This window comes from Plectropomus leopardus, chromosome 3 (genome assembly GCF_008729295.1).
Source record: "Plectropomus leopardus isolate mb chromosome 3, YSFRI_Pleo_2.0, whole genome shotgun sequence".
NCBI lineage: Eukaryota > Metazoa > Chordata > Actinopteri > Perciformes > Serranidae > Plectropomus > Plectropomus leopardus.
The window spans coordinates 15,736,014-15,761,823 of NC_056465.1; the positions used below are offsets into that span (position 1 = coordinate 15,736,014).

The 25,810-nt window shown below is 38.5% G+C and overlaps 1 protein-coding gene across 5 annotated transcripts in view; it reads left to right on the top strand.

Annotated features, from left to right (window-relative positions):
- The window catches only part of LOC121965149 (cAMP-specific 3',5'-cyclic phosphodiesterase 4D-like), a 118,115-nt gene that overhangs the window by 65,271 nt on the left and 27,034 nt on the right, over positions 1-25,810 (top strand). Inside the window, exon 1 of one of the 5 annotated variants that reach the window (XM_042515331.1) lies at positions 9,471-10,038. The exons of the other annotated variants lie outside the window; for them this stretch is intronic. Coding sequence (XP_042371265.1) covers positions 9,905-10,038 — 134 coding nt within the window. The 5' untranslated portion in view covers positions 9,471-9,904. Of the gene's footprint in view, positions 1-9,470; positions 10,039-25,810 lie in introns of those variants that run through there. 5 annotated transcript variants of the gene reach the window in all.

Sequence of the window (25,810 nt, forward strand, 5' to 3'; positions counted from 1 at the left end):
ATGAGAGGAAGCAAGTTTTGTTTGTGGCAAGTTTCATTCAACAGACTTCCTGTTTTTGTTGAAAGTCTCTCAGACATTTTTCAGCATGATGACCCTGAGACAAATTTTGCTTACTGAACACAGAGTACTCAAGTGAATGTTGGACCATCTGGAGGTGTTTGGGTTCAAGCAGTTTAAATGCAGATGCACGTGCAGAGCAGTTTGCATGTTTGTTAGTGTACATTAGACTACATTTGTTCATTATGCACTCTCTGACACTGTGTGTATGAATGAGTGTGTGCACATGTTGTTGTTGATGTACGAGAGACTGCCTATACTACACTGACAGCAAACACATGCTGCCTTCTGAGTGTTTGTGTCAAGTTATAAGCAAAAATGTGTTTTTATGTGTTCCATTTAGAGCTTGATATCGGTACTTAATACCTTAAAGGTATTGACAGAAATCACCCAGTACCAAGCATCCAAATGTCTCCAGTCAAGTGATACCTGCATCCAATCCTTTTTGTACCCTAACATAGAAAACAATGACTATTTGTATGGTTTTGCTTGCAGCTAATTGCCACAAGTTTTCTTTGATTTGCTGCAACATGTGATCAGACATCAAGTGAAGAAGAAAAAATAAGCTATCAAATGAAGTACTCTTGTGTCAGTATCACTGGAAGGTACTGCTCTTGGTACTGGTTAGACCAATACCAAGCAATAACAAACCTTGTAGTTCCAATATGTTTTGTGTCTGCTCTTGCTTGGTTTTATACCTGCTCCTGTACTCAGTCTCAGAAGGCAGTAAAATGGACTGGGATTGGTGCTCTCCACTCTGTTGCTTGGTCAGTGGTTGACTGGTCCTCCCATACCTCCCATACTTTACATTTATACATGGAGCATTTTTATGTAAATTGCACCTCTATACCTTTTTATTGATTAGAGGCATTTAAAAAAAAAAATTTCAATCGATCTTTAGTATTGATTAACATTTGTAAATAACTAATAGCGTATTCATCTTATTAACTATTGTTTACTATTTATTGATATATTACTGTGTAATGTTAATTACATGTAATGCTTTGGCTTACTATTTTTTGTAATGGTCACGCCAATAATGCAACTTTGAATTCAACTGAATTTAGAGAGAGTGAGAGAGAGAGAGAGAGAGAGAGAGAGAGAGAGAGAGAGAGATAGGATGGGCTATGAATCAATGCACTGCATGTATCCCTAAAGTTTAATACAATATTACTCATTTTAAATAGTAAAGGCTGTAAGTGTATGCAAAAGATGGTAACCTCCTGTTGGTTAAAACCTACAATACATTTAGTCTTTACAAACAGAAATGCTTCGCGTGTTTTTTTGCACATAGAGCAGGAAAGTGAGATCCAATTATGAGTGGTCACTTAAATCGCATTGAGATGTATTCTAATGCCAGGTGTGAACAGACAGAGAGCTTTCCACTTGTGATTGGGTCATCTAAGATGCATGTTCATACCAGGTGCAAACAGGGTCTAAGTGACAGGCAAGAGTAACCATGCCCAAATCATGTTCTTCTGAAGTGAGCTACTTTGGGTTCCCAGGTCACATTTAAAATGTACTGTTTTGTATAAATCTTATATGGAAATGCTGCATGTCTGTCAAACAAATTCACTGGTCTAATGAAGGCTGAAGTAGATAAGGGGAATTTGGAAATGTTACTATGTCATGATTTGGTAGGTGTTAAAGTGACTTCCTCTGTTAAATGATGCATATTCCTGTTAACACATGACAAGTAAGTGTAAGTGTAAAATGTGTTGTCATATTGTTCCATCTTATCATACAGTCATACAGTGCATTCCCAGTGAGGGACTTGTTTCTGACCCCATACGGCCACAGCTGAGCCCAAGCAGAGCAAGAGTGATAAGGGCAGGGGGGGGGGGGCAACAATAACACAACAGACCCCCAAAATAAAACCCCCGAGCCTGGAATAGTTCCCCAGCCCCGCCAGCCTGGCTGCACATAACACGTGAATGTGACATGTGTTTCTCATTTCTCGTGTATATACCCACACACACACAAACACACTATACACCCTGCCAAAGCCACCCGTCCCCAAATCCATATTGATTGTTCCACTAGAGAATTGCTGTTGGTCCTTTGAGGTCATGTTCTCACATTAGGTGTTGTGTTGTAACAGCAGTGGAAAACAACCGTTGAGAGAGGTGTTGAGTCAGTTTTTCTCTTGAAGTTGAGGTGTGGAAGGTGTTTTTTGGGGGCTTAAAGTGTGGTCTGTTGGACAGAGGGCCTCTGACATTTTCTATACCATCTTTTCTGTTAAGAAACTTTAAGAGAAATGAAAAAAGTAGCTGTAGTGTAATTGACCATTAAAAATTCTCGGCATTTCTCTTGTTAACTGTGGTAATAAGTGCCTTGCCCTCCTGCCTTGCCTTGTTTCTTTGGTTTTGTGTGGACTGTTTGTTTTGTTCCTGCGTGTAAATATACAGTCGTTTGTAGGCACAGAGGGACCTCTACTGGATAGTCAGTTGAGAAGCAACACTCAGACTTTACTCACATGTTGGCTAAATATCAGTGTTCTCTGTCTCAGATAGAACAGTTTAACTTTGCGTGAGCTCAGTAAATGTGGGTGTTGTTGGAAATTTAGACTTGGGCAACTTATCTTGAACAAATAAAGATGAAATAACAAAAACAACCAAATAGAGAGACACTGCCCTCTGACATAACACATTCTGGTCAGCTGCAGCTGCAGGTTGTGTGTTTTGTGGGAGGTGCGGGAGAAACAGTATGACTTTAATCCTGCAGGAGGATATCAATATGAGGAAGAACTAAGCAGCAACTACAGGTCACATTGCCACAAATCAGACAACATGTATCAGAGGACTGCGTGTACAAGCAGTACAAAATGTAATCGAAAAAGTCAGATTCAGTGTGATTGTTTGTTAGGATTGGTGATCTGACAGATGTTGTTGTACACTCTTTGGCGTGAATTAGGGGTGTGCCATATCATATCATTCACAATAAAGCCAGTAACATTTTTAATATAATAAAGTTCACGTTGTGATACTGTCTAAATTCCAACTTGTTGACTTAATGATATTTTTGCAGTTGAGAGCAAATTTGCTACCAGTTGCTGTTGTTGTTTACAAACTAAAGAAATGAGAGAGAATTTTTGTTTAGTTTCAAAAAAAAATTGAAGGTGGATTGGTATATTTATGCTTACATGTAAAACTATAATACTTATTTAGTTGCAATTGTATTTTTTTAACTTAATAGTAATACATACATATACATGTATGTATTATTGTGTATATATATATATATATAATTTTTTTCAGTATTTTGTCATATGATCAAGAATATGATCATTGCAAAAATATCCTGCAAAAAGTCGTGAAAACATTAGGGCCATATAGCATGAATGCAGATTTTTTTTATTTTATTATTTTATTTCCAGCAGCTTTCTGATCAACTCCCCCTTTCTGCTTTAGGGAACGTTAACCATTGAAGTCTGACACAGTAGTTGCACAAAGATCCTGCAGACTGTATGGTTTGAGGTTATCAGTTCAAAAATTTCTCCACAAGGGGGTGCCAGTCTTTCTTTTAATTCTCTGTTAATGCAACACAAACATGCAGACTTAGACATAGCCACAAACACCATCCCTGATCAGGGTCGCATTACTGTCTTTAAATGGAGAATTAAATCACTCTAGTGTCATCAAAAATATTGATTTATGAGTGCATAATGAATTCCTTCTTGTTTTCTATTTTCTCCAAAAATGAGTTGACAGATGTTCCCCAATAGCCCCACTTCCTTGTCTAATTTGCTCTGGTTGCATACAGGCTTTAACAGCTTAGTGTTTTTTTTTTTCACTTGTACTTTATTTCATTTTGAATGAATCTCAGAGGCTTTTGATCACATGCACTACCACAAGCAGAAGTTTGGATTATTGTTCATATTTGCTGCAGTCATTCTGCTGTTTCTTTGCCACTAACTAAGAAAAGAAAGGTGTTGTTGTCATTTTATAGCCCTGTTTTATTTATCTCCACATAAGAAATTTAACTTGGATGCTCTAAATGTTGAATTTTCCCAGTGCCATACAAAGCCATATTGATTCTCCATATTTTTCAAGGTATTCTATCAAGGTTAGGTTAGAAATTTCAGTATGGTGACAACACTACTGTGAAACACAACTGAAAAGAAAGACTCACTGTTATTAACTGAGCTGGGATCGATTCCAGCCCCCGGCAACCCTCTAAAAGGGAAAGCGGTTATAGCTAATAGATGGAATGGATGGACAATTTCACACACATTTTTAGGTTTGATAAACTAAGCTTGATAAAGTTATTTATTAAAACTAAATACTTTTATTTAGACATGAAAAAAACAGGATATGTATCATTTTTAATGACAGGAAACTTCCAGTATAGCACATCTTCATTGTACTTAAAAATGGACACAAGCAGTGCAGTCTGTCGAGTTTGTTGGTGTTATTGTGCAGATGTTGTAATGTGGATGTGGTGTTTATTAACCAGGGGAAATAAAGAGAGCAAGTCTGGCAGAGAGCACAGTCAATCTTATAGAAGACCATATAAACTAATATGACTATACTGTAACCTTCCTGTTTTTAAAAAACGAAGAATGAGGCCAAGAGCCTGAAGCCACATGACCTTATTTAAGTCTGCTGGAATGGAGGCTGCAACGGATTGTTATGTTTTAGCAACAATCAAACTGTCTGTGTTGTGGAAGTTGTGTATTGCAGGGTTTTAAAGTGTAGAAAACACATACATAAACAAGCTTTGAGGACTAAGTTTGGTTCACTTAAAAAGGACTATTTGTGAAAACACCTTTATAATGTGAGCAAATTAGTTTTATTACTTTCAGAACATAAGGAGAAGGCAACCAGCAACTGAACAAGACGTGCACAAAAGTTATCAAAAAATGAAGAAAAGGTTACAAAAAATAAGCTGGAAATAAGCAAAAAGAAAAGTTAAAAAAAAAAAAACAACAAACATGAAAATAACCCAGCAAAATTACTGACAAAAAATATTTATTTTATATGTTTTATTACATATTTTTATTTTTTCTGTAATATGTATATATATATATATATATATATATATATATATATATATATACACTTTTTTGTTTTTTAAAAATAAAAAGCAACAACAAAAAACAATTTTTAGGTAATTTTCTTGTCACGTTTTTATTTATTTCGCAATATGTGAAACAGTTCTTGCCCAGTTTTATGCCAATGCCTTTTTCCCCTCATTTTTCGAAAGAAATCAAACCCATTTGCTCAGATCAAATAGCTTGTTAAAGGTGTCTGAATGCAGCACAAGAAAACTGATATAGAGCCAGATTTCAAAGGGTTAATTACTAAAACTAGCATATCATCAGCAGACAGACATATGTAATACATATGTAGTATTTTGATTAAAGGTCAATATAACTTTTATTCTGTATATCAGTGGGAACTTGGTACAGTCTCACACGCTCCCAAACACACTTGTGCAAACACATGCATGACAGCTTATTCTCATTACCAGACGTTATGTTGTCATAGGAGCCAGCAGCCAGCTGGACTGTAGAAGTCATTTGGCTGCTGGATTCGGTTACACAGCGGCCTCACAAACACCTCATTCTCAGCAAACCTCCACCCCGGCATCTGTTTCAAGGGCCAACATGTTTCACAAGCACGTTGCACAGGCAGGGAAGAGAGCATTGGTGGAAGGGGTACAGGGTGTCAGTTTAGTTTGACTAAGTCAAAAAGGTAAATTGCTCAATGTGGTACTGGGAATCACCACATGAAAAACACAATACAAAAAAAAAGTTCTGGCTGTTTTTTTTTCAATGCAAGTGAAGTATTGTAAGTCCATGCTTTGTCTGTCTTTGTGTGTTTAGTCCTGTCCAATTTAACTATTGTTTGATCCATGATTTTAAACTAAAGTCAGCAGGATCCGTGAAAGTTTGCAAGACAGAAATTTGATCGTCAGATTTGCATAAATCATCTTATCAGGGTGGAGGGGATTGCATGTGTTGTGACAACAGTAACTCCACCCAAAGGCAAAGTCACATGCAGGAAGGCAAACCAATAACCTTTATGAATCAATGTCATTGGGAAAGAGAGTCCCTCTCTGAGAGTAGGGAAACATGGGTCCATGTGCTTTGCCAAAAAACACAGTGGATGATCATCACAGTGTGCAACCACCCGAAAGCACAGGTGAATACGGTCAATAGTGAAAGCATTCAGTGCACTGGACAGGTGACAGGAGGAGGCAGATGCCCTTGGTGGCCTGGAGGGTTTGCTCCAACTACTGGGGTAATCATACTGCTCAGCCTCCATGAGCTATCACTTGAGAATTTGAGAGTCTGTAGGGGTCATGCTGACTCTGTCCTGGTTGTGAGAGGGTGTCAGCTTATTGCTCTTGCAAGACTCAAGGAGAAGGAATAGCAGTCTAAATGTGCTGTGTGGAATTTGGAGGAGCTTTGTCACTGTTTCCTCTGGGTGTGTCTTGTTTTGGGTGCTGCAGGAATATGGGGTATTGGAGACATTTGGCACTGCTTATAGGTTTGGTTACCGGTCACATTTAAGTTGACACCTGGTTTAAAAATTTTCAAACTGCTAAGTTTGATATTAAGCCAAACACCAGACCAGACTGGTATACTGAATTTTACCAGGAGACTCATATGATTCAGCAGTCAGTCCTGAGTGGAACAAAAGGACCCTGTATCCCAACACAAAGCAAGTGTCTATCACGTAGCATCGCGTAACACCGCAGCTCTCTGTCCACACTGACTCCATTAAATATGCACCTCTGTCACTTAATGTAAACAAACCACGTAGCTGTCAGTTGTGCTCTCGAGATCAGACTGGAGACGTTAACACTTAAAAGATGGGGCGCCCAGTAGCTCAGCTGGTATATATGATATAAATATTAATCAAAGTGTCATATTGCTTATTACTAAGGCAATTTGACTTGGATTTAGTCCTGTAACTTGAGCGTGCCACGCTGCTCCACCAGAACAGACCAAAGACTGAGCTCTGGTGGTGCATGTTGTGCACACCACACATTGCGTTTTAATAGAAAGAGTCTGTATTTGTGACGGTATTATAAAACATACCTTCGGGGTTTCTTCATACCCTGGTGCACCATAATACCGCCCAAGCTCATTCGGTACCCAGCCTTAGTTCTGCTGGCTCCATTGAACCGTGACTGACAGCATGTGCAGGGGCAGTTTACAGCTGAGTGTGAAGTTGTTCATATAAAGGTCTGCACCTTTGAGGCCAACAAACTGTGGATTACTCCTTTAGGTTGGGAGGAAGTTGCTCCCTGCAAGTGAAGATGTTTAAGTGTCTTGGGATCTTGTTTATGAATGGCATGCTAATGCATTGGTGCAGCATTCACAGTGTTATGGACATTGTACCAGTCTCTTTGTGGTTAGAGAGGGAAAATGAGTCTGACCCTGGTTCCACTTAGGGTGAGATAAGGGTCAGTTTGAATGAATACAGTCACACACAACAAGTAGTTTAGGGTAAACACTGCAGTTTAAAAGATTGTGTGATGTCATAAAATGATAGAGTCGACTTATATTAGAAAAGGAGTTGTTTGTGGTCATATTGTCCAACCAGAAACCAATGGTGTTAATTCCTAATTTAAATTGAAGATGGAGTGACAGTTTAGTGTCAGTAAGTTGTGTATGGGGTGGATGGCGTTCTGCAGCTATGTGACCATCTAACCAACAATTCGTACACAGTATAACGTTCCCTGAATTAAATTTGAACCAGCAAGTGAGCCTCTTTTGTGTCCTTAAATGCTGAGGAATCTTTGCCTGATTGCCTTGAATTTGTATTCATATTTCCAAACAGCTGACCTCACTCAGTGTGGAAGCACAGCTGGTATGATCTAAGATCTGCCTGCTGGTATAAAAACTGACCAACAGCAGATTTTAGTTGCAAAAGCATGCATAAATCAAATTGAAGCAAGTCTTGTAGAAAAGAGCTATGTATTAAATGTACAAAAACTACACCCTTTTTAATTTCCAGCTGGAGTGGAGAAAGAGTTCAGGCAGCAGCTTTCAGATGAACTTGATCAACTTCAGCAGGCTGAGAAAACAGCTGACGGCAAAACATCTGATTCTGCCTCCACATCCTCACCATGTCACTTCTTCTGATGGGCCAAGTCAGATTTTTTAAACGTCTAACATTTTCAATCTGCACGCACTCCACCTCCTCTTTCATGTGCCTGCCAACATGTCTGATTCGGCTGCCTTCCCTGTTTCTTAAAAGACAAATATTTGTCTGCGATGTCGACAGCAGCGAGACGGTTAGCTGGTGAGATCATTAGGTCCATTAAGTCCATCGCTCCCTAAAGACTGACAGGTGCTCTTCTGCTGGAGCACGCTGTGGGTCGGAGCTCAAAGTCGTCCTGTGAATTGCTCTGCTGTATATGGTGCAGTTCTGAAAGCATTTATAATAAATATATAGAATAATATAAAACCATGGAAGTTCATGGATTATTAGAACGTTAACCTCAGTTTTCATGTGCTGCATTCACATGCTTTTCACAAGCATTTAAACCTTTAAAACCTGAGCAGATTAGTTTGATTTCTTTCAAAAACACGAACAAAACGCATTAAGTAAGAAATTGGTAAAATATGAACAGAAATCGACATGAACATTACTTTTGAAAAAAAAAAACAGAGGCAAAGAGGGAAAGAGAAAATTTTTAGAAAATCATAAAAGAAATAGGGAAAATGTTTTTTTTATGATTATTATCATTATATATTTTCAGGTAATTTCTTGTAACTTTTTACTTTTTTTTGTTTTTGCTTATTTTTGGGTCGTTATTCTTTCGTTGCATATTGCCTTCATCCCATATTTTTTAAAGAAATCAAAACAGTTTTCTCAGGATTTCAAAGGTTTAAATTGTGATGAAGGATTTGTTTGTGATCATTTACCTAGGAAAAAGCTTTATTGTTTGTTTTTGTCCTGACCAGAAATTATTTATTAAGCCGATGCTGTGTGTGTGTGTGTGTGTGTGTGTGTGTGTGTGTGTGTGTGTGTGTGTGAGAGTGTGAGAGTGTGTGAGAGAGACAGAGAGCTGAGCCTGTTAACAGTTAAAATATCCACAGGAAGCTGCCACACTGCCTCATAGAGCCTCCCTGTTTAGTGATGCTGGTCTCTGAGACTCACACAGCATACATTCACCGCAGGTTTACCACATACTGTGCATATACATTACCACACACACACACACACACACACATTCATTGCACAAACTCACTCTACACACTCGCATACACGTGATGCAACTACTACGACCACAGACCCTCCTCTTTCTCTCTCTCACTCTCACACACACGCGCGCGCACACACACACACACACACACACACACACACACACACACACACACACACACACATTTTGCACATGCACTCACACATAGTTCATGTCTTTTTTAAAGCCTCAGTAGTCCATGTGCCGGAGAAGACAGAGACAGCCATAGAGAGACAGAAGGAGGGAAGGAGGGAGGAGTGTAACTCCAGAGAGGAGAGAGAGCGCTTAAGTTAAAGGCACTGAACTCTTCAATGATTTGAAACCAACAGCTTTAGTTCACCGCGTTCAGCTCTCCAAACCACATACAACAACAGCGCTGAGGAAATGACTCTTTAAAGCCCACTTTGCTTTGATCCCCCTTCCTCCTTTTCACCCTCGACTTGTTCCCGGACTGGAGGCATGCTGCTGAAATACACCGAGGAGGGCTTTCCTCCGTCTGTCTGCGGCTCAATGGAAACCTGGTGTGGTGTGGAGGAAGAGGAGAGAGCGCACAAGAGCCGAGGAGTAGAGGAGCGCGCGGAGGAAGAGGAAGAGGAGGATTAGTGCAGAACAAAGTAAAAGGGAGTTAAAAACAACCACAAACATGAGTTTACCGACTAACTGTGTGTATCTGGCTCCTTCAGTCCAGGATCGCTACTTCAAAGTGAGGAATGGGAATATCTGCGGCTCGCCGTGCGCTGTCAACCGGCCCATCGACATTGTGCAGAAACGCAGGCGGTAGGCCAGATGTGGTTTTAATCCAGATGTTGCAGTTGCACAGTTTTAAACACACTGCTGTCTGTTCTCTTTTTTAACCGTTTCGCATTTTTTTTTTAGCTGACAAACACACTACCTGACAATGAATTATGGTGAAATCACAATAATATTACCGTAGTAATAATAATGACATAGAAGTCTTATATACTGTTATTGTCATGACTCATTAGTGAGTTATTGTGTTTTATAATGATGAATAGTTTTCTTTGTAATAATATTGCTGTAAGCAGGGGTGCTCACAAGATCACAAAAATCCTAAATATATTGGAATCCAATCCTTTAGCCATGCAGAAAATTAATGTGACATTTATAGTGGCATATATGTGTATGTATGTATGTGTATATATATATATATATATATATATATATATATATATATATATATATATATATATATATATATATATATATATATATATATATATATAAACTTAAAGTCAGTGACTGACTTAAAGTCAGGGAGGCTTTAAGTGTCCATTTTTTTCTACTGAATCATTTTGTACATTAGGCCATCTACATGAAAAGTATTATTTTAAAACAGCTCTTATTATATTTTAAAATTTTTACTCAACTTTGAGTTTATTATCATGACCATGTTGGCTGGTTAGTCATATGTTATAATTGTGACTATATTTTTTACTGTGTCACTGCAGGGGTCTGTGTTGTGTGAGGGTGACTCAGTACTCAGTACTACTTGATAGTACTCAGTACTATCGATCATAGTAGTATCTGACTTCTACAGCATTATTGTACAGTAGTATTGCTGCAGTGATCTTCTTTCCAGGTGTGTCAGAGCAATTTTCATAAATTTTTCCTTAAAGATGTTTCTGTAATGTTCAAGACTCATAATATTTAATTGTTACTCTGTATGTTACATTTCTATTTTAATGATAGTCCTATCATTTGTGCGTGACTCACATTACAATGAGTTTGGTCTACTCAGAGTTTAAATTGACCTCTGTGTACTTAATGGTGTATGGGTATATTTTAATTGAACCCTGAAGTATCATCACACCATCCTTAATTTATCTTTTGCCTGTGCTACTGTGATATCTTTTTCCTGATGGTCGGAAGATTTCATTAGATAATCATAACACATCTTGCAAGCTGGCAAAATTAATTTGTGTCTGTGTTTGTGTATATTAAGTGAAGGTTGAGTCCCTTGACAGTATTTAAAGGGGTAGTTTGGGATATATGAAGTGGGGCTGTATGAGATACTTATGTATAGTCAGTGTAGCCTATTACATACATTAGCTGGTGGTCGGCACATTCCCGGGTTTGCAGAAACAGATGGGGTGATATCAAAATGTATTTTAACCACTTTAAAAAAGGCTTACCTAAAAAAATCAATATCAGTCTACGTGGACGCCGTATTTAGAGAATTTTCGCTGCTTTACCTCAGCCTCACATTGCCTTTTCCTTTGGCATTACATTTCTCATCCGCCACTGGTCAGCTGTTTGGGTCAGAAAGTGCTGTTAGTGACTATGATGCAATCCGACTGAAACAAAACATCACATCAAAAACACTCTTAATACAGCGTCCACTTAGACAGATACTGTGTTTTTCGGCAGGCGTTTTTTAAAGTGGCTAAAATATGTTTTGATATTATCCCCTCTATACTCCATGGTGTTGCTAAGTTGTGGGGTGCGCACCCTGTCTGTTTCTGCAAATTGGGAGCACGCCAACCGCCATCAACTGTATGTAATATCTTCACTATACATAAGTATCACATACAGCCCCACATCAAAAATCCCAAATCATCGTTTAATATATTATCAATTACTGAACCTGAACATATGTGCAGACACAGTCAGAAGGCTGAGGGTAAGGGGGCATTTATTAGTAATAACAGAAAGTAAATGAATACAAAACTGAAGTGGCAGATATTAAATGTTCCCAGTTAAATGTTTTAGGATAAAACCATGAAAGAAAAAACATATATACTAAAAAAAATAATAATAATCAATGATGGTAATAGTTGTCATTTTAATGCAGTTTTTAGGCATTTGATGACAGACTAGAACTAACATAGTTCACTCAGTGATCATTGCATTACTATACACAACACGCATAAATTTCTTTCGCACCACATGAGTATACTTAAGTGGCTGCTGCCTTAAGGGTCACAGGAGGAAATGTGACTAATTTTGCAGTCGGCCTTTCAGAAAGCCATGACGACATCAGCCTTGTTGGGCGAGGAGGGGGATCAAAGTGTCTTTATAATGTCAGCCCACCAATAAAAAAATGTTCAAAGGAAGAATGCTAATGAACGCAGAGTTGGGCGTATTTATAGCCCTGATGCATCAACCACATGTGTGTAATAACACACTCAAAAAGCAGTGGAGAAAAGTAGAGTGCACTTTATAATTGTCCAAATCCCTTTAACGCTGTGCCCTGTGTAGTTTCCATTAATTCCAACATGGAAACATGCTGCTTTCATCGTCCTCGCTTCACTTTGTCAGTTAGAGGTTGTACAGTTAGTTTTGGCAAACAGAGATTTGTGTCTGTCAGTGCAGATATTTAGCTTCTATATTGCTGAATATGCTGGCACAGGAGTTCATTGTGTGTGAAATGGCATCTGTGAGGTCTCAGCCACCTCTGCTCTTCTAACTGTCTGATATAGTTACTACTCAGTTTGTCATAGTGTCATATTCTGTCTTTAACTTCCTGTCCTTTAACTTTCTGTCTTGTCCTGCTCTGTCACAGCCCATAGTGTCCTGTTTTGTTACTTTACATATGCAATTTTTACTTGCAGATTACAGTACTTTTGATTTGTCAGTTGATTTGCTAACAATAACATACATTTACTTCAAGTTATTAAATTTGGTATTGCTAAATATTCATGAAGGATTTTATCAAAATCGGCCATTTCAGTTTTGTCTGTATCATTATTGCTCCTTTCATCTGTAACTTAACCCTTTGAAATCTGAGCAAGTTGACTTGATTTCTTTCAAAACCATGGGAAGAAGATGATAAGGAAGGAGGGAAAAAATTACCCAGAAAAATAACAAGAAATTTGTAAAAAGAACAAGACAGTTACCTGAAAATCAGTAAAAAAAAACAAAACAAAACATGAAAAAGAAAGTAAAAAAACCAAAAAGGCAACAAGACTCGAAGAAGTGTTTAAAATGTTTTATAATTCTGTAACATTTTACATATGTAATTATGATAATTATAAAAGTATATAAAAGTTTTTTTACCTTAGTTTTTTTCTTTTTTCCCCTTGACATTTTCCCCTACTTTTTAAAAAATAATTTTATAAATGTACAAATTTCTTACAATTTGTGAAACATTTCTTTCAAAGTTACTCATTGCCTTTTCCCCGTGTTTTTTTTTTTTTTAAAGAAACCGCACCAATTTGCTCAGGCTTCGAAGGTTTAAATACTTGTAAGAAGGCATTTGAAAGCAGTACAAGAAAAACAATGTCTCTGGGTTTAAAAGGGTGATGTGATGAGGAGGACTGATGTCAGTCTTGCTCATCAAGTTTTACCTCCCAACACAAGTCACTGATGTCAACCAGATGTTGACTCATACAGTGAGGAGAGCTAACAGCTCATCAATCCTGTATCAGTAATAACAATGAGAATGTAAATGTCACCAAAGTTTCTCAGCATCCTCACGAGAAGCAGCACATAATGACTGAGTTAATGGAATCACCCAAACCAATCACCAATATAAAATAAAATATAGAAATAAAACATTTGTATTTTAAGGACCCTTGCCACTATTTTAGCACAGGTTGGTTTATCCTCAACTGTGATAGAATAAAGTTGTTGACCCCATTAAAAGTTCTTCAGTTTGTTTGAAGTATTAGATTAACTTAATACTATGAATTAAAGCTCTGGTGTGATATTTCTGGAAGGCAGTAGCAGACTGGATTTAAGAGGAAATCTGGTGCAACATCACTTTTCTTTTGCTGCTTTCAGACACCTTTCACAAGTATTTAAACATTAAATCCTGAGCAAATTGGTGCAAGTACTAATGAAAACATGAGGAAAAAGGCAATAGGCAACTTGGAAAAAAAGAAAGGCTAGGGAAAAACTAAAAAAATATTGATAACTAGTTATCCTCATTACATATTTAAAATTATTTTATTATTATCATTTTAATTATTGTTTTTAAAGCATGATGTTTTTAAACCCAGCCAATATTGCTCAGGTTTCAAAGAGTTAACTGACTTTGACGAAGCTGCAGGAAGTGGTGAATAGGACAAAGCAGTATACTAGAACTGCAAACACGGTCGTGTTGATATGAATGTTTTCAGCTGTAGCTGACAACTGCAGTCAGCTGCTCAAGCTCTTTCCTGTGTGATGTATTGTGCTCATTCTTCATGACTTAGATATGAATGGAAACCCTTTTCGGGGCAATAACATTCTCAGAGCCCGAAGCCACAGAAACCTTAAATCATACTGGTGAAATTACTTTAGGGCTCTTAGCTTTTTTTTGAAAGCAGAATAACTCACAACTTACTCTGACTCTCTACAACTATGAGCACATGAAACACTGGGATACATCTCTGCTTTTAACAGGAGAATTAATCAAAGTGATTACATAAACACTGTTGATGAGTGCTAACAACGTACGCTTGTAGGTGAACTCGCCTCTCCACCACCTCCAAGAGTGCTGAGAACGTTTCTCAGAATCTTCCTCTTTGCTTTCTGGCATAATCCCAGATGTTGCTCGCTCACAATGGTCTCTCCATATTTATTCCAAACTGTCAACATACCTACTATCAGAAGAAAACCTCAGAAGTACATGCATAAAGATGAAGCATTGAAAAAACAAACCAACAAAAAGTCTCTTTCACCTTTCGCTCTTGCTGGTTGACGTAAAATCGCCTCTAGTGCTCCACCACAATGCAGTCGCTTCAGACACCAAACCTCTCGGATACTGTGAAACTAAAAGAGCTTCCCCTGCTGGCAACAGGCTTAATCAGCATTGTGTGAACTTATTTGAGCTTGAATGTAACAGACGTTCATTTATATATAAAAATCCGGCATTCCAGCTTTGAACAAAATTATAAAATGAGTTTAATCAGTGTTCAGTGTTTTTTGTGCCTCTTGTGAGACAGAAACATCAGGATACCAGAGACTGATGTGATGTGATGTTATATTGAAGTCCAGCATTTGATCTAAATGTCAGTTTAACTCATGTCGTCTCCATGCAGGTATTGTTTGACTTTTTGTGCTATCTGCATACAACGTGTCCCTCCCAACAGTTTAGACATGAGATGTGACCTTTGGTGGTGTCAGAGCAGGTTGGCCAGCAGTCAGGGCCTTGGCCCATATGTCAACACACTGCTACGTGACGCATGGCTCCCTCTACATGAGGTCAAAGGTCACTGTGAGCTGCCAGCATGTTGCAACGTAATGTAAACGAAAAAGTCACATTAGTTCTGGCTCACAGTGAGTATACGTCAGCTATGAGTACCAGCTGACGGTATCAGTGGGCTCATTATGCTGCTGCAGCTGGTTAGGCTTTACTGTCACAGGCTTCTCTTGCCTAGTGTATCCTGTATCTCAGTGATATTAATGTGATGGGTTCAGTTAGGGCCATTGTTGCTTCTTTCTGCAATAAATTCTGCACAACTTCACCGTCTCAGCAGCCAATCTCAAGAGTAATACATATTCTGTCAAAAAGTGTTTATGCAATAAATTGAGTTATATCCTTTGATTTGAGTATTTCCCCTCAGCACTGGCAGATGATGTGAAGAAAAGAGGCTGAGTTATAGAGTAAGCTACTGTAGAAACACAGAAAAGATTTCTGGCTCAATTTCACTGACTGTTAAGGTGCGTAGAGAAGGAAAACAGTCTGAAGAGGTCAAAACTTATATAGCAGGTTTATTTTGAGTGGTCTGACAATTAACTTAATTAAACTGTAGATGTTGCTGGAGTTTCTCCTCTTTGATTGAGTAGAGTGACAGAAAAAACTTTGAAAAACTTTTTTGGTTTTATCTTTTAAAAAAAGAATTGATAATCACAGCAAAAGATAATTTAACCCCTTGACATCTGAGCAGATTGGCTTGATTTCTTTCAAAACATGGAAAGAATGCAATGAGCAACTTAACAAAAAACAACCCAAAAATTAGCAAGAAATCAATAAAAAGTTACAAGAAAATTACTGGAATTTAGCAACAAAAAAGAAAGAGAGAACTGAAAAGTAAAAGAACAAAAACAGGAAGTGACCTGAAAAAATGCTTGGTTAAAAAATGATTTAAAAAAAAATTGCAGGATATTTCATGTCGAGTTGCTGATTGCCTCTTTTCCCATTCTTATGAAAGAAATTAAACCAATTTGCTCACATTTCAAAGGTTTAATGCCTCTGAAAGGCATCTGAATGCAGCACAAGAAAATTAACGTCGAGGTTTCAGGTTTCAACAGGTTAATCACAGATCATACTCACTCACGGTGTCCAAAGTGAACTCCGTTGTTCACCTGCTGAAGACTGGAAAGATTTTTGCCTGCCAATTTAAAATATTATAACTAAAGGCCACTTTTACCTGAGCTTTCAACCACATCACACTGTCCCCCTCAGAGGATGGAGTTTCTCATTTGTTATCAGAAGTATGGTATGAGTTAAAAGGTGGTCAGATGTGACGGAGAGACTGTAACCTGTCACTGTTCAAAGACGGTATCTGGCGTCAGATGTAAATGGTCTTTTTGTCTTTCTGCTGCTGTTCACTGACTCCTGCTCAATGACTTTCATCTCCCCCCGGTCGCTGCTGTGACTGGTTTTGGTCAGATGTTCACAGACAGCTGTTGTCGTCCGTTTGTTCTCATTTAGTCTCTTGTCTGGGATCTTTGCCATTTCACAGATGTTGTGCTGTGTTCCCAAAAGTTATGTATGATGTTATCATGATGTCATACATCTCTTCCCATTCAGGAATATTTGTCTTTAGGGTTTAACAGCAGAGATCTTCAGGTCTTTATCACATATACATCTCTTTACAAAGATCCATCATCCCCATTGAAAAGTTCATACCCAGCTCATATATTCAGCTGATATAGTCCGAGGACTGACAGGAAATATTGACGTGGCGGTGGCTGTTCACTGGACTTGATCCCAAATCGTTCACGCAATTCATGGCTGACACCTCAACCCACTGAACCGCAGGACGCCTCTGCTCCGAGACTCTGGAGTCACTCCTCTGTGTTCCTACAACAAACACGCCTTAACAGAAATCCCACTGCATCCACAAGCTCAGCCAGCTGGTTTCCGGCTTGTATCTTTTTAGCATGTTTCATAGCATCCTTTGTTTTGAAGTCTCATATTTGGTGGAAAAACATAACTGCAGTGAGCAGAGCGTTGGGCTGGGGATAATTGCAGGCCTGAGAGCTGGTCGATCGGCATTGCAGTGACAGCCATGAAACCACAACTGACGTCAGCAGACGAGCGTGACTGTGTTTGTGTGACTGTGTGTGCTTGTGTCGAATATCACTTCTAGAAAAGTGGACTGAGTGTTATCCTGACATCTCTGTGACTCCAGGAATCATGATCAACTCAGGGACAGATGAACTGCACAAAGAGGCTCTGTTACATTATTTTGTTGCAGGATTAGACAATTGTGTGGTTGATGGACTTTTACTTAAATCCAAACGAATGAGCAAAGGTCTCCACATGCAGCCTGTTCCTGCGCAGTTTGTCACAGGTGAACTTGATCACCTGCACAGACCTCAGGGCTCTGCCTACGTAGCGGGATGCCAGGTAGGGAATGGCCTAAGGGGTTAGAGGTGACTTTATTTTGTTAGAGACTGCAGTGATATTTGTGTGTGAGTGCTTCATAGATGCTGTCATCAGTTTATGCTATATAATACATGGACACTGACTCAGGGTCATGTTGAAGCTCTGGTAGTTGCAGTTTGTTAGATGGTACACAGTAATTGAAAAATAAAGGCTATTATGAGTATCAATAAGTTTGCAAGTCAATCAGATATTATCTAGTGTTTAGTGTGTATATCTAAAACTCACAGTGGGGTATTTATGCTAAAAAATATACAATTTGTTTAATTAACCCTTTCACACCTGAGCAAATTGGCTTAAATGAGAATAAGGCAATGAGCAACAAAAGAAGAAATGACCCAAAAATTAGCAAGAAATTAGTTGTTGTTTTTTAAGTACAAACAATGAAAAAAAAAATTATAATACTGTAACATAATGTATACATGTAATTGATACACATATGATCATTTTAATTATAGTATTTCCCAAGCTTTCTTCCTTTCTTTCTGGACGTTTCCCATGTTTTTGAAAGAATTTGCTCAGGGTTGAAAGGGTTAATATTATATGTGAAATAAGAATGCATCCAACTTTTTCTCTTCTTGTGCCAATTCTGTTACATCAGCTCTGCTAAGTATCGAGCACTGATCCGGTATCAGCACTTATTTGTAAGCCTCACTGTGTGGAACTCAACTTGTTATTGACTATCAATATGTAAGATTCTGAGTGCTTTACATGACGTTGGCACCTAAAAACAATTAAGATAAAAAGTCAGAAAGACTTGAAGAAAACACACTCCCCCTGTTGTCTCCATCTTGATCAGCGATGTGACTGGCTGCTGCTTTGCCCACGGCTTATTAGAGGAGGAAGTGGCACACTCCAGTCTTACCGCCGGACTCAATCACTGTACACCGAAAGGCGCCAATTAGCGTCGTATGAACATGATTAGAGGAGCACTCGGCATGGCCTGTTGCTGGGCAAAGACAGTGTGTGTTTGTGTGTGTGTTCGTGCCCTGAACTAGCCTGTCCAGTTGCGCACCAGTGTGATGTAAGGTTGTTCGATTTTCAGATCGATGCTGGAGCCCAGTCCAGATCTCTACTGCTGGGGCTGTAATCACACACTGTCTGTGTGCGTGTGTGTATTTGTGTGTGTGGTTCCGGGTGGTTCTGGCCCAGTGTGTTACTCTCCTAACCAGTTTCTATTGATGTTAATGCTCATCAGCCACTGTATGGATTTCTTCCTGGCTGGAGGGACAGAGCTAATCACTGCACATAGACTCCACAATCAATACTCATCTGGAGGAGTGAATCAACCTTTGAGGTGCCCTGCACTACAAAAATTTAACCACTTGAGCACTCCCCTGGTCACATTTATATTTAAAGGGACAGTCTACTGAAAAGGCCACCATTGTTTTCGTAACTGTGTAGGCAGACCATCATCTTTTCAAAAACCTATGACAGCAAACAACTGCCGTGTGGATGTGTATTTGACCAAACAACAAATCACTGCCTGCTCTGGCCAAACTCCAAACTCCAAAGTCCCAACACAAGAGAAAAGATAATATTCTGACAATGATCCCTGGATAAAACAATCTAACTTCAGAAACATATGTTCGTTTTTAGGTTTTATTCGATCTATCTACTCTGTACCTACAGCATTGGGTGGATTAAGAGACAGTAGGACTCTTGGCACAGATATGCTAAGGGCTGCACCACCTCTCCTAGGGTCAAGACACATAGACTTTGTGGTGCTTTTTATTGCGCTTTTGTGTCTTCTTGTGGATGTTTTGTGCCTCTTTGAAGTAACTTATTACCTTTTTCTTTAGTAATTTAGTGTCTCTTTGTGGTTGTTTTGTGTCTTTTGTAGCCATTTAGGTCTCAGGGATAATTTTGTGCCCTTGTTGCACATTTTGTGTCTCTTTGGAGTAATTTGTGTCTGTCTCTCTCTTTCTCTTATCTTGTGGTACTTTTGCATCTCTTTGTAGTCATTGTGCATCATTTTGTGGTTGTGTGGCTCCTTGCTGATGTTTTGTGTCTCTTTGGGGTAATTCTGTTGTTTTTTTTTTTGTCATTTTGTGTCTCTCTGTGGTTGTTTTTGTTTTTGTACTTCATCCTGGTTACAGTACATGTGTAATTAAAAACAGAAAGTTAATGCCTGTGCTCCAGGTTATCAGTAAGTCTACCTGAAGTGGAAGTGAAGAATGCACATTATGGTAACAAAACACTCCCAGTCTTATAGCTGTAGCATCAGCCCAAAAACTGTGAAAGCATATACAGATAAGGTAACAACTAGTGCAGAGACACTTAACACTTGGCAAATAGATGCACAACCACATTAGTTGCAGGCATACTGTGGTGACACAAATACAGCAGACACACAAAGGTTGCAACTTTTACAATCTTCAGTAAGTCATGATAATTATGTACAGAGTTGCACACAGTATCTGATATTGATCTATAAACATTTAGCCTCCAGCCATTTTTAGCGCACCTTCTTTATTCCTGTCTCTCTTTTGGTGGCAGTTAAAAAAAATGTCGTTGTTGTCGTTGATGTTGTTTTCAAAGGCAGGAGTCATTCCTCTGCCTGTAGGTCAAAGGTCACACAGAAAAATAATAACACAGCAGCTGGCTTGACTCGCTGCAACCTTCTCCTCCCCTTGGCTAAATTTAGAGAGACATGAGCTGCTCTGAGATCAGATGTTGATGTTGGACACAGAGTATATGCTCTCTTTGGACAACGATCCGCAGCCGCTGGTCAGGTGGATGGAAAGAGCAATTGGTTCTTCATGGAGGTGTGGCACTCTCAAAGAAGAGTAATATTTCATGATCTTTGCATGTTATAAAATGTTCCCTTCTCTCTGCAGTAGACTGATGTACAGTAAGACTACAGTCAAACTAGTGTTAAATAAATCAAATGACTCAACTGAGATATAACACATGTACCAAATTGCTTGTCTCAACAACAGCGACCAGCTGTTACAACAGTGGATGCTGAATTCAAAAGCTGTGAGTTGATTCTCCATGAGAATTCACAATGCATATAGTCTTTAATGCATTGCATTGAAAAAAAAAGCTTTTATTTTTTCATTTTATTTTCTCACTGAAACTTAGAAGTGTAAGGCCCTGGTCAACAATTATCAACAATTAAAATTGTTGAACAACAAGGATCCATTTTATTCAATTGCTAAAATAAAAGGGAGATTCTCCGTACAGTGGCATTTCTATTGAATATCCTATATACATGGATGTATGATCAATTGTCATACCATGGTATACCTTGTAACTGGCATGCTCCTGTAACCCTAGAAGCAGGTGTGCTGCTCTTTTCTTTCATTGCTTTAATATGTACAGATCTGGGTCTGCATAAACAATTTTCCCTGCTTGTTCTTCTCCTGCCCTTTTGCCCAGCATCTCCTCTCTGTGTGCTGTCATCATGAATATATAAACACACGCAAAAACAAACATACAGAGTGTCCAAACCCCACACAGTGACAGCGAAAGGAAAGATCTGTTAGGCAAGGGGCTGGGTGAGGGGGAGCTGGGTTGTTTTTATGCAGTTTTTCTGATCAAATATACAATAGGTTTGAGGTGTAAAGCAAACAAACTCTTGTTACTTCCTGAACTCTCTCTCTCTCTCTCACACACACACAAACACAAAAAAACCACACACTGCCCTTCCGACAAGTTCCTCTCAAACTGCTCTTTTTTTCTTTTCAAATTATGAAAAATCATTAGTACATTTTAGAGATTTTCTTTTACTCTCCCAATCTCTCTCCCTGTCTCATACACACACACACACGCACGCACGCACGCACGCACACACACACACACACACACACACACACACACAGTTTTCCCTGTCCTGTTTTGCTCTACTCCTCCTCACCTCTTGCCTTCTTCCTGGTGTGACGCTTTAGGCCCCTCAGCCAATTCCCACGCTATGAGGAAAGAAAACAGGGGAAAGCATGTATATATGTGTGTGGGTTGACCTTTGACCCTGTGTCTGTGTCATCCCAGATCAGAAAAAGCTAGTTCCTTAAATCCCCCGGCCCTGGTTCCCATGAGCACATGAAAAACATGTATTCATGGACAACAACGGGAACTGGTTGTACTTTGAGGGTTTTAAACATTTTGGTACACTTGCAGAAGCTAATCCTAAGAAAAGGCTTTATGAGGATGATATAAAGTCGGTCTGGGATGAAAATGTTGGCTCAAGGCATGGCCAAACATCAAAGTGGCTGTAACTCAGATACTCTGTGTGACATCAAGGCAGTTCTTTGTTTCAGCAACTTTATTATAGTGACATTTTTAGAACATTGTGTCTGTAGCTGTAACACTGTTTATCTGTTATCTGTTTATCCCTTAAATTAATTTGATGTAAAAGTAAGATAAAGCGGATTTGTAACCAATCGTTGGTGAAAACAATCATCTCAGCTGTAACTAATACAGTACAGCACAGTTTACTTTTTTCTTGTTTTTTAATCCTTTTTTGCCTGGGATTTTAAATGATACATTTGTTTTACTTGTAAGGTTTATTTGTGTGGGCTCCAGGAAGAGTAGTTTCTACCCTGTTAGTGAGGGGTATCCAAAAAAATAAATAAAGCTGCAAAAACTCAGCTCTTTGGTATGATGAAAATAAGACTTTTTTTTAATCACAACTTTCTGAAGCCAGAGGTGACTATCTAACCAGGGATGCACCAATCTAATATTCAAATTGGATCCAGATTTTGACAACATTGCTGGATCAGGTATTGTATTATTAGGCAGATCCATGGGGCCGATCCAGCAGTGCTCTGGCGTCTCTCAGCTGCCTGTCAGCCGCAGCACATCTAGAGAAACGGTGGCTCGCCGATTTTCTCCGTGTGCCGCCCATGGTTGTCAGCAGAAATAGACTGTGAAAATGGTGTTTTGATGAATATATTGACTCTATAGCACCTTTTACTTCAGTGTAAAAGTCTCTCTGTCACAGAGATGAGGAAATTCAAAGCTGTCTGTTTCACTGAAACTTCTCTGCTTCCCGTTCAAAATAAAAGTCTTCTGACAAGTCTCTGTTGAAAGAATCCCATTCGTAGTTTACGCAAGGCATTTTATTTTGAAAATATGCAGGACTGTGCTGTGGAGAATGCAGGAGCTTTCACCACTTCATAAATGAGGGTTTTGTGCTTAATGTGGAAATACAGAACTCATAGCAGCAGGCAGCCCTGCAGAAGCTTTGCAGCCACAGCGCTGCCAATGTGATCACCACGAGTGAATATTTGACCAAGTTACTTGCAGGGTTGCCAGCTCTTACACTCCTGGCGTGTGACACATGCTTTCACCGTCAGTGTCATGCTCTCGCGCCGCCCAGGCAAATACTCAAAGTAGCAAATTTTTGGCACTTTTTCTTGAAAATGACTTCAAACTAATAATCAGAATAGTTGGTTAGTCTTTTTCTTTTGACTGACTAATCAGTAAATCCATAAATTGTTTCTGCTCCAAACTGTAATCCTAATTCCATCTGATTATTCAGTTTCCTGCAGAGTTAATGCAGCAAACATAAATCCTACTGAGTGATAATAAAAGGGAATTGTTTTGGGTAACACTTTTAAACTTAAGTCTTTTCCATTTGGTTTCACGTTTCCCCCTCTTTGATATGTCAATGAGACACAAACTTAACATCCTGGGAACAAAAGCAGGGGTTCGGATGTGAGTGTTAAAGTGTGTGTGTGTGTGTGTGTGTGTGTGAGAAAAGTTAAGTAAAACAGAGTTAAAGAGAGAAAAGGGAGCCATCATTTACGTCAGAGAATAGGAGAACAATGCTGTAGGCAGGAGACAGAGCAAGGTCAAATTTTTGTGTGCTGCAAATGAACAAGACGCCAGTCTGCCTGACTGTTTATCTCTATCGTCTGTCTGTTTTAAGGGAGAATGCCTGTCTTACCCAGCTGCAGAAGCAGTTGTCTAGTCGTGTAGTAGTGGCTTTAACCCTTTGACACCTAGATAGACATCTGATTTCTTGTGCTGCATTCAGATACCTTTCACAAGCTATTTTACCTTTTGAAACCTGATCAAATTGGTTTGAATTATTTCAAAAATGGGAAAAACGCAATGACCAACTTGTCAAGAATTGTCCCACACTTTCCAAGAAATTAGTTGAAGGTGACAAGAAAAAAAAACTGAAAATAAGGTATAGAAAAAGAGACGGGGAGTGAGAGGGTTAATAGATTTTTTTTAGATTATCTTAATCATAATTAAAATTATGTTACAGAACAAAAATGTATGCATTTTTATCTTTTTATCTTTATTTATTTATTTGTGTGCTTTTTTCCAGTAATTTTCTCTCTCTCTCTTTTCTTTTCTTCTAACTTTCCAGTATTTTTTAGCTGATTTTTGGAACATGTCTGTTAATTTACTTGTTGCCTTGGTTTTGGAAGAACTTTTGTCCTTTCTAGCTGTTTTTGTAAATATCCTTCACAATTGTTCTTTTTCCCTCCTACAGCAGAACCAAATATCACCTGATGTAAGACGTAATATCATTCTTTCTCTTTCCAAGACCACTTTAAATTTCTTGTGATGAGAAAATAAATCAGCACCAATGGATCTTTTCACAGAAAAAAAACTGAATGTATGTTAAGCTTGTTTCAGCCCTACTGTACTGGAAATAAAAATTCCAAACAAAATATCAATATGAATGTTAAAAAAGAGACACAGAAGCCTTGTTTAAGAGACATTGCAGTACCATATTTTCCTCAGTAGTGGGAGCTGTCTCCCTATTAGAAGCCCATTTTGCTACTTTTAAATGCGAGTGAATGACATTGACAAACAGCAGACAGCAGACTCTGGTTAACTGCAGCTCCTGAAAAGCCCAGTGGTGATAATGAATCTGTGAAAACCTTACGCTGCCAAAAATATTTTAGAAAGAAAGAAAAATCACATTTGGTTGACATTCCTAATGCAATATATTATCATTTTTAATCTGCTTTTCTCACTGCCATCAGTTGCATTACTTTTAGCAAATTTGTGCTAAGTTATCAGTTTTGCAGTGAATTCATTGTTACAGCCTTAAAGGTTTACTATGTAGGAACTGTCAGTTAACACTTTCATCTGTGAAAGTGAAAACCAACCCCAGATTCATTTGCATAATTGTAGTGCTGTGTCCTCAGTTTTTGTAGCTTTCTCATAGATGTTTATAAGAGCTACAGTATATCGTAGGCTGTCTGGCACCACCTTTAAAAAGTCCTGACCTTGCCTGGGTGCGGTGCCCACAAACACAGCAAAATAAGAGGAAAATAAGAACTTACAGGTAGAGGGCAGAGTCCCTGCAGAAAAATACACTGTTGCATATGTATTAAGTAACTGATGATTTAGAGAGATTACTTTTCTATGAGTCTTAGCCCCTTGGGGCATACTTTGTTATTTGTGAATTTTGAATTAATTAATCTGCCAAACACTTTCTTTTTTTGCCTTTGACTATGAAATATGCTATATAAATAAATTTGCATTGCCTTAAAGAACAAGGCATATCCAATATATTGAGTTAGTGTACTGTGAATATCAGTACCATCTCGGTGTCAGTGACGGATGAAAACTATGACTTGAAAATCCTAAATTAATTGTTTGCTAATATATTTTATGGGTTAATTCTTCATTTAAAGCTGGTAAGAGATCGGACTGAATAGAGGTGGTAGGACACTGTCAGCTGTTAACACCAAAATGTACAAGTCTGTGTTTCAGTGGAAAGATTTATTGTCCCATCGTGGTCTAAACAGTCTTTCTAACACAAGAAAATAATGAGCGTAAATATTACTTAGGAAAATGTAAAAACTACAGACATAACTGATCAACAAAACAATTTAAATTCACAGCTGAATTACTGCCTCAAGGACATAACTCAGTACCAGTAGAGACCATCTGACTATGTTACATCTTTGTGCAGTGTCCTTGAGGAACATTTTTCAGCATCCTACCTGCTCACTCAGAGATTCGTCTGAGTAAAAGATTAAAATGAAAATCTCGCGCTTAAGAATAGAAGAGAGAATA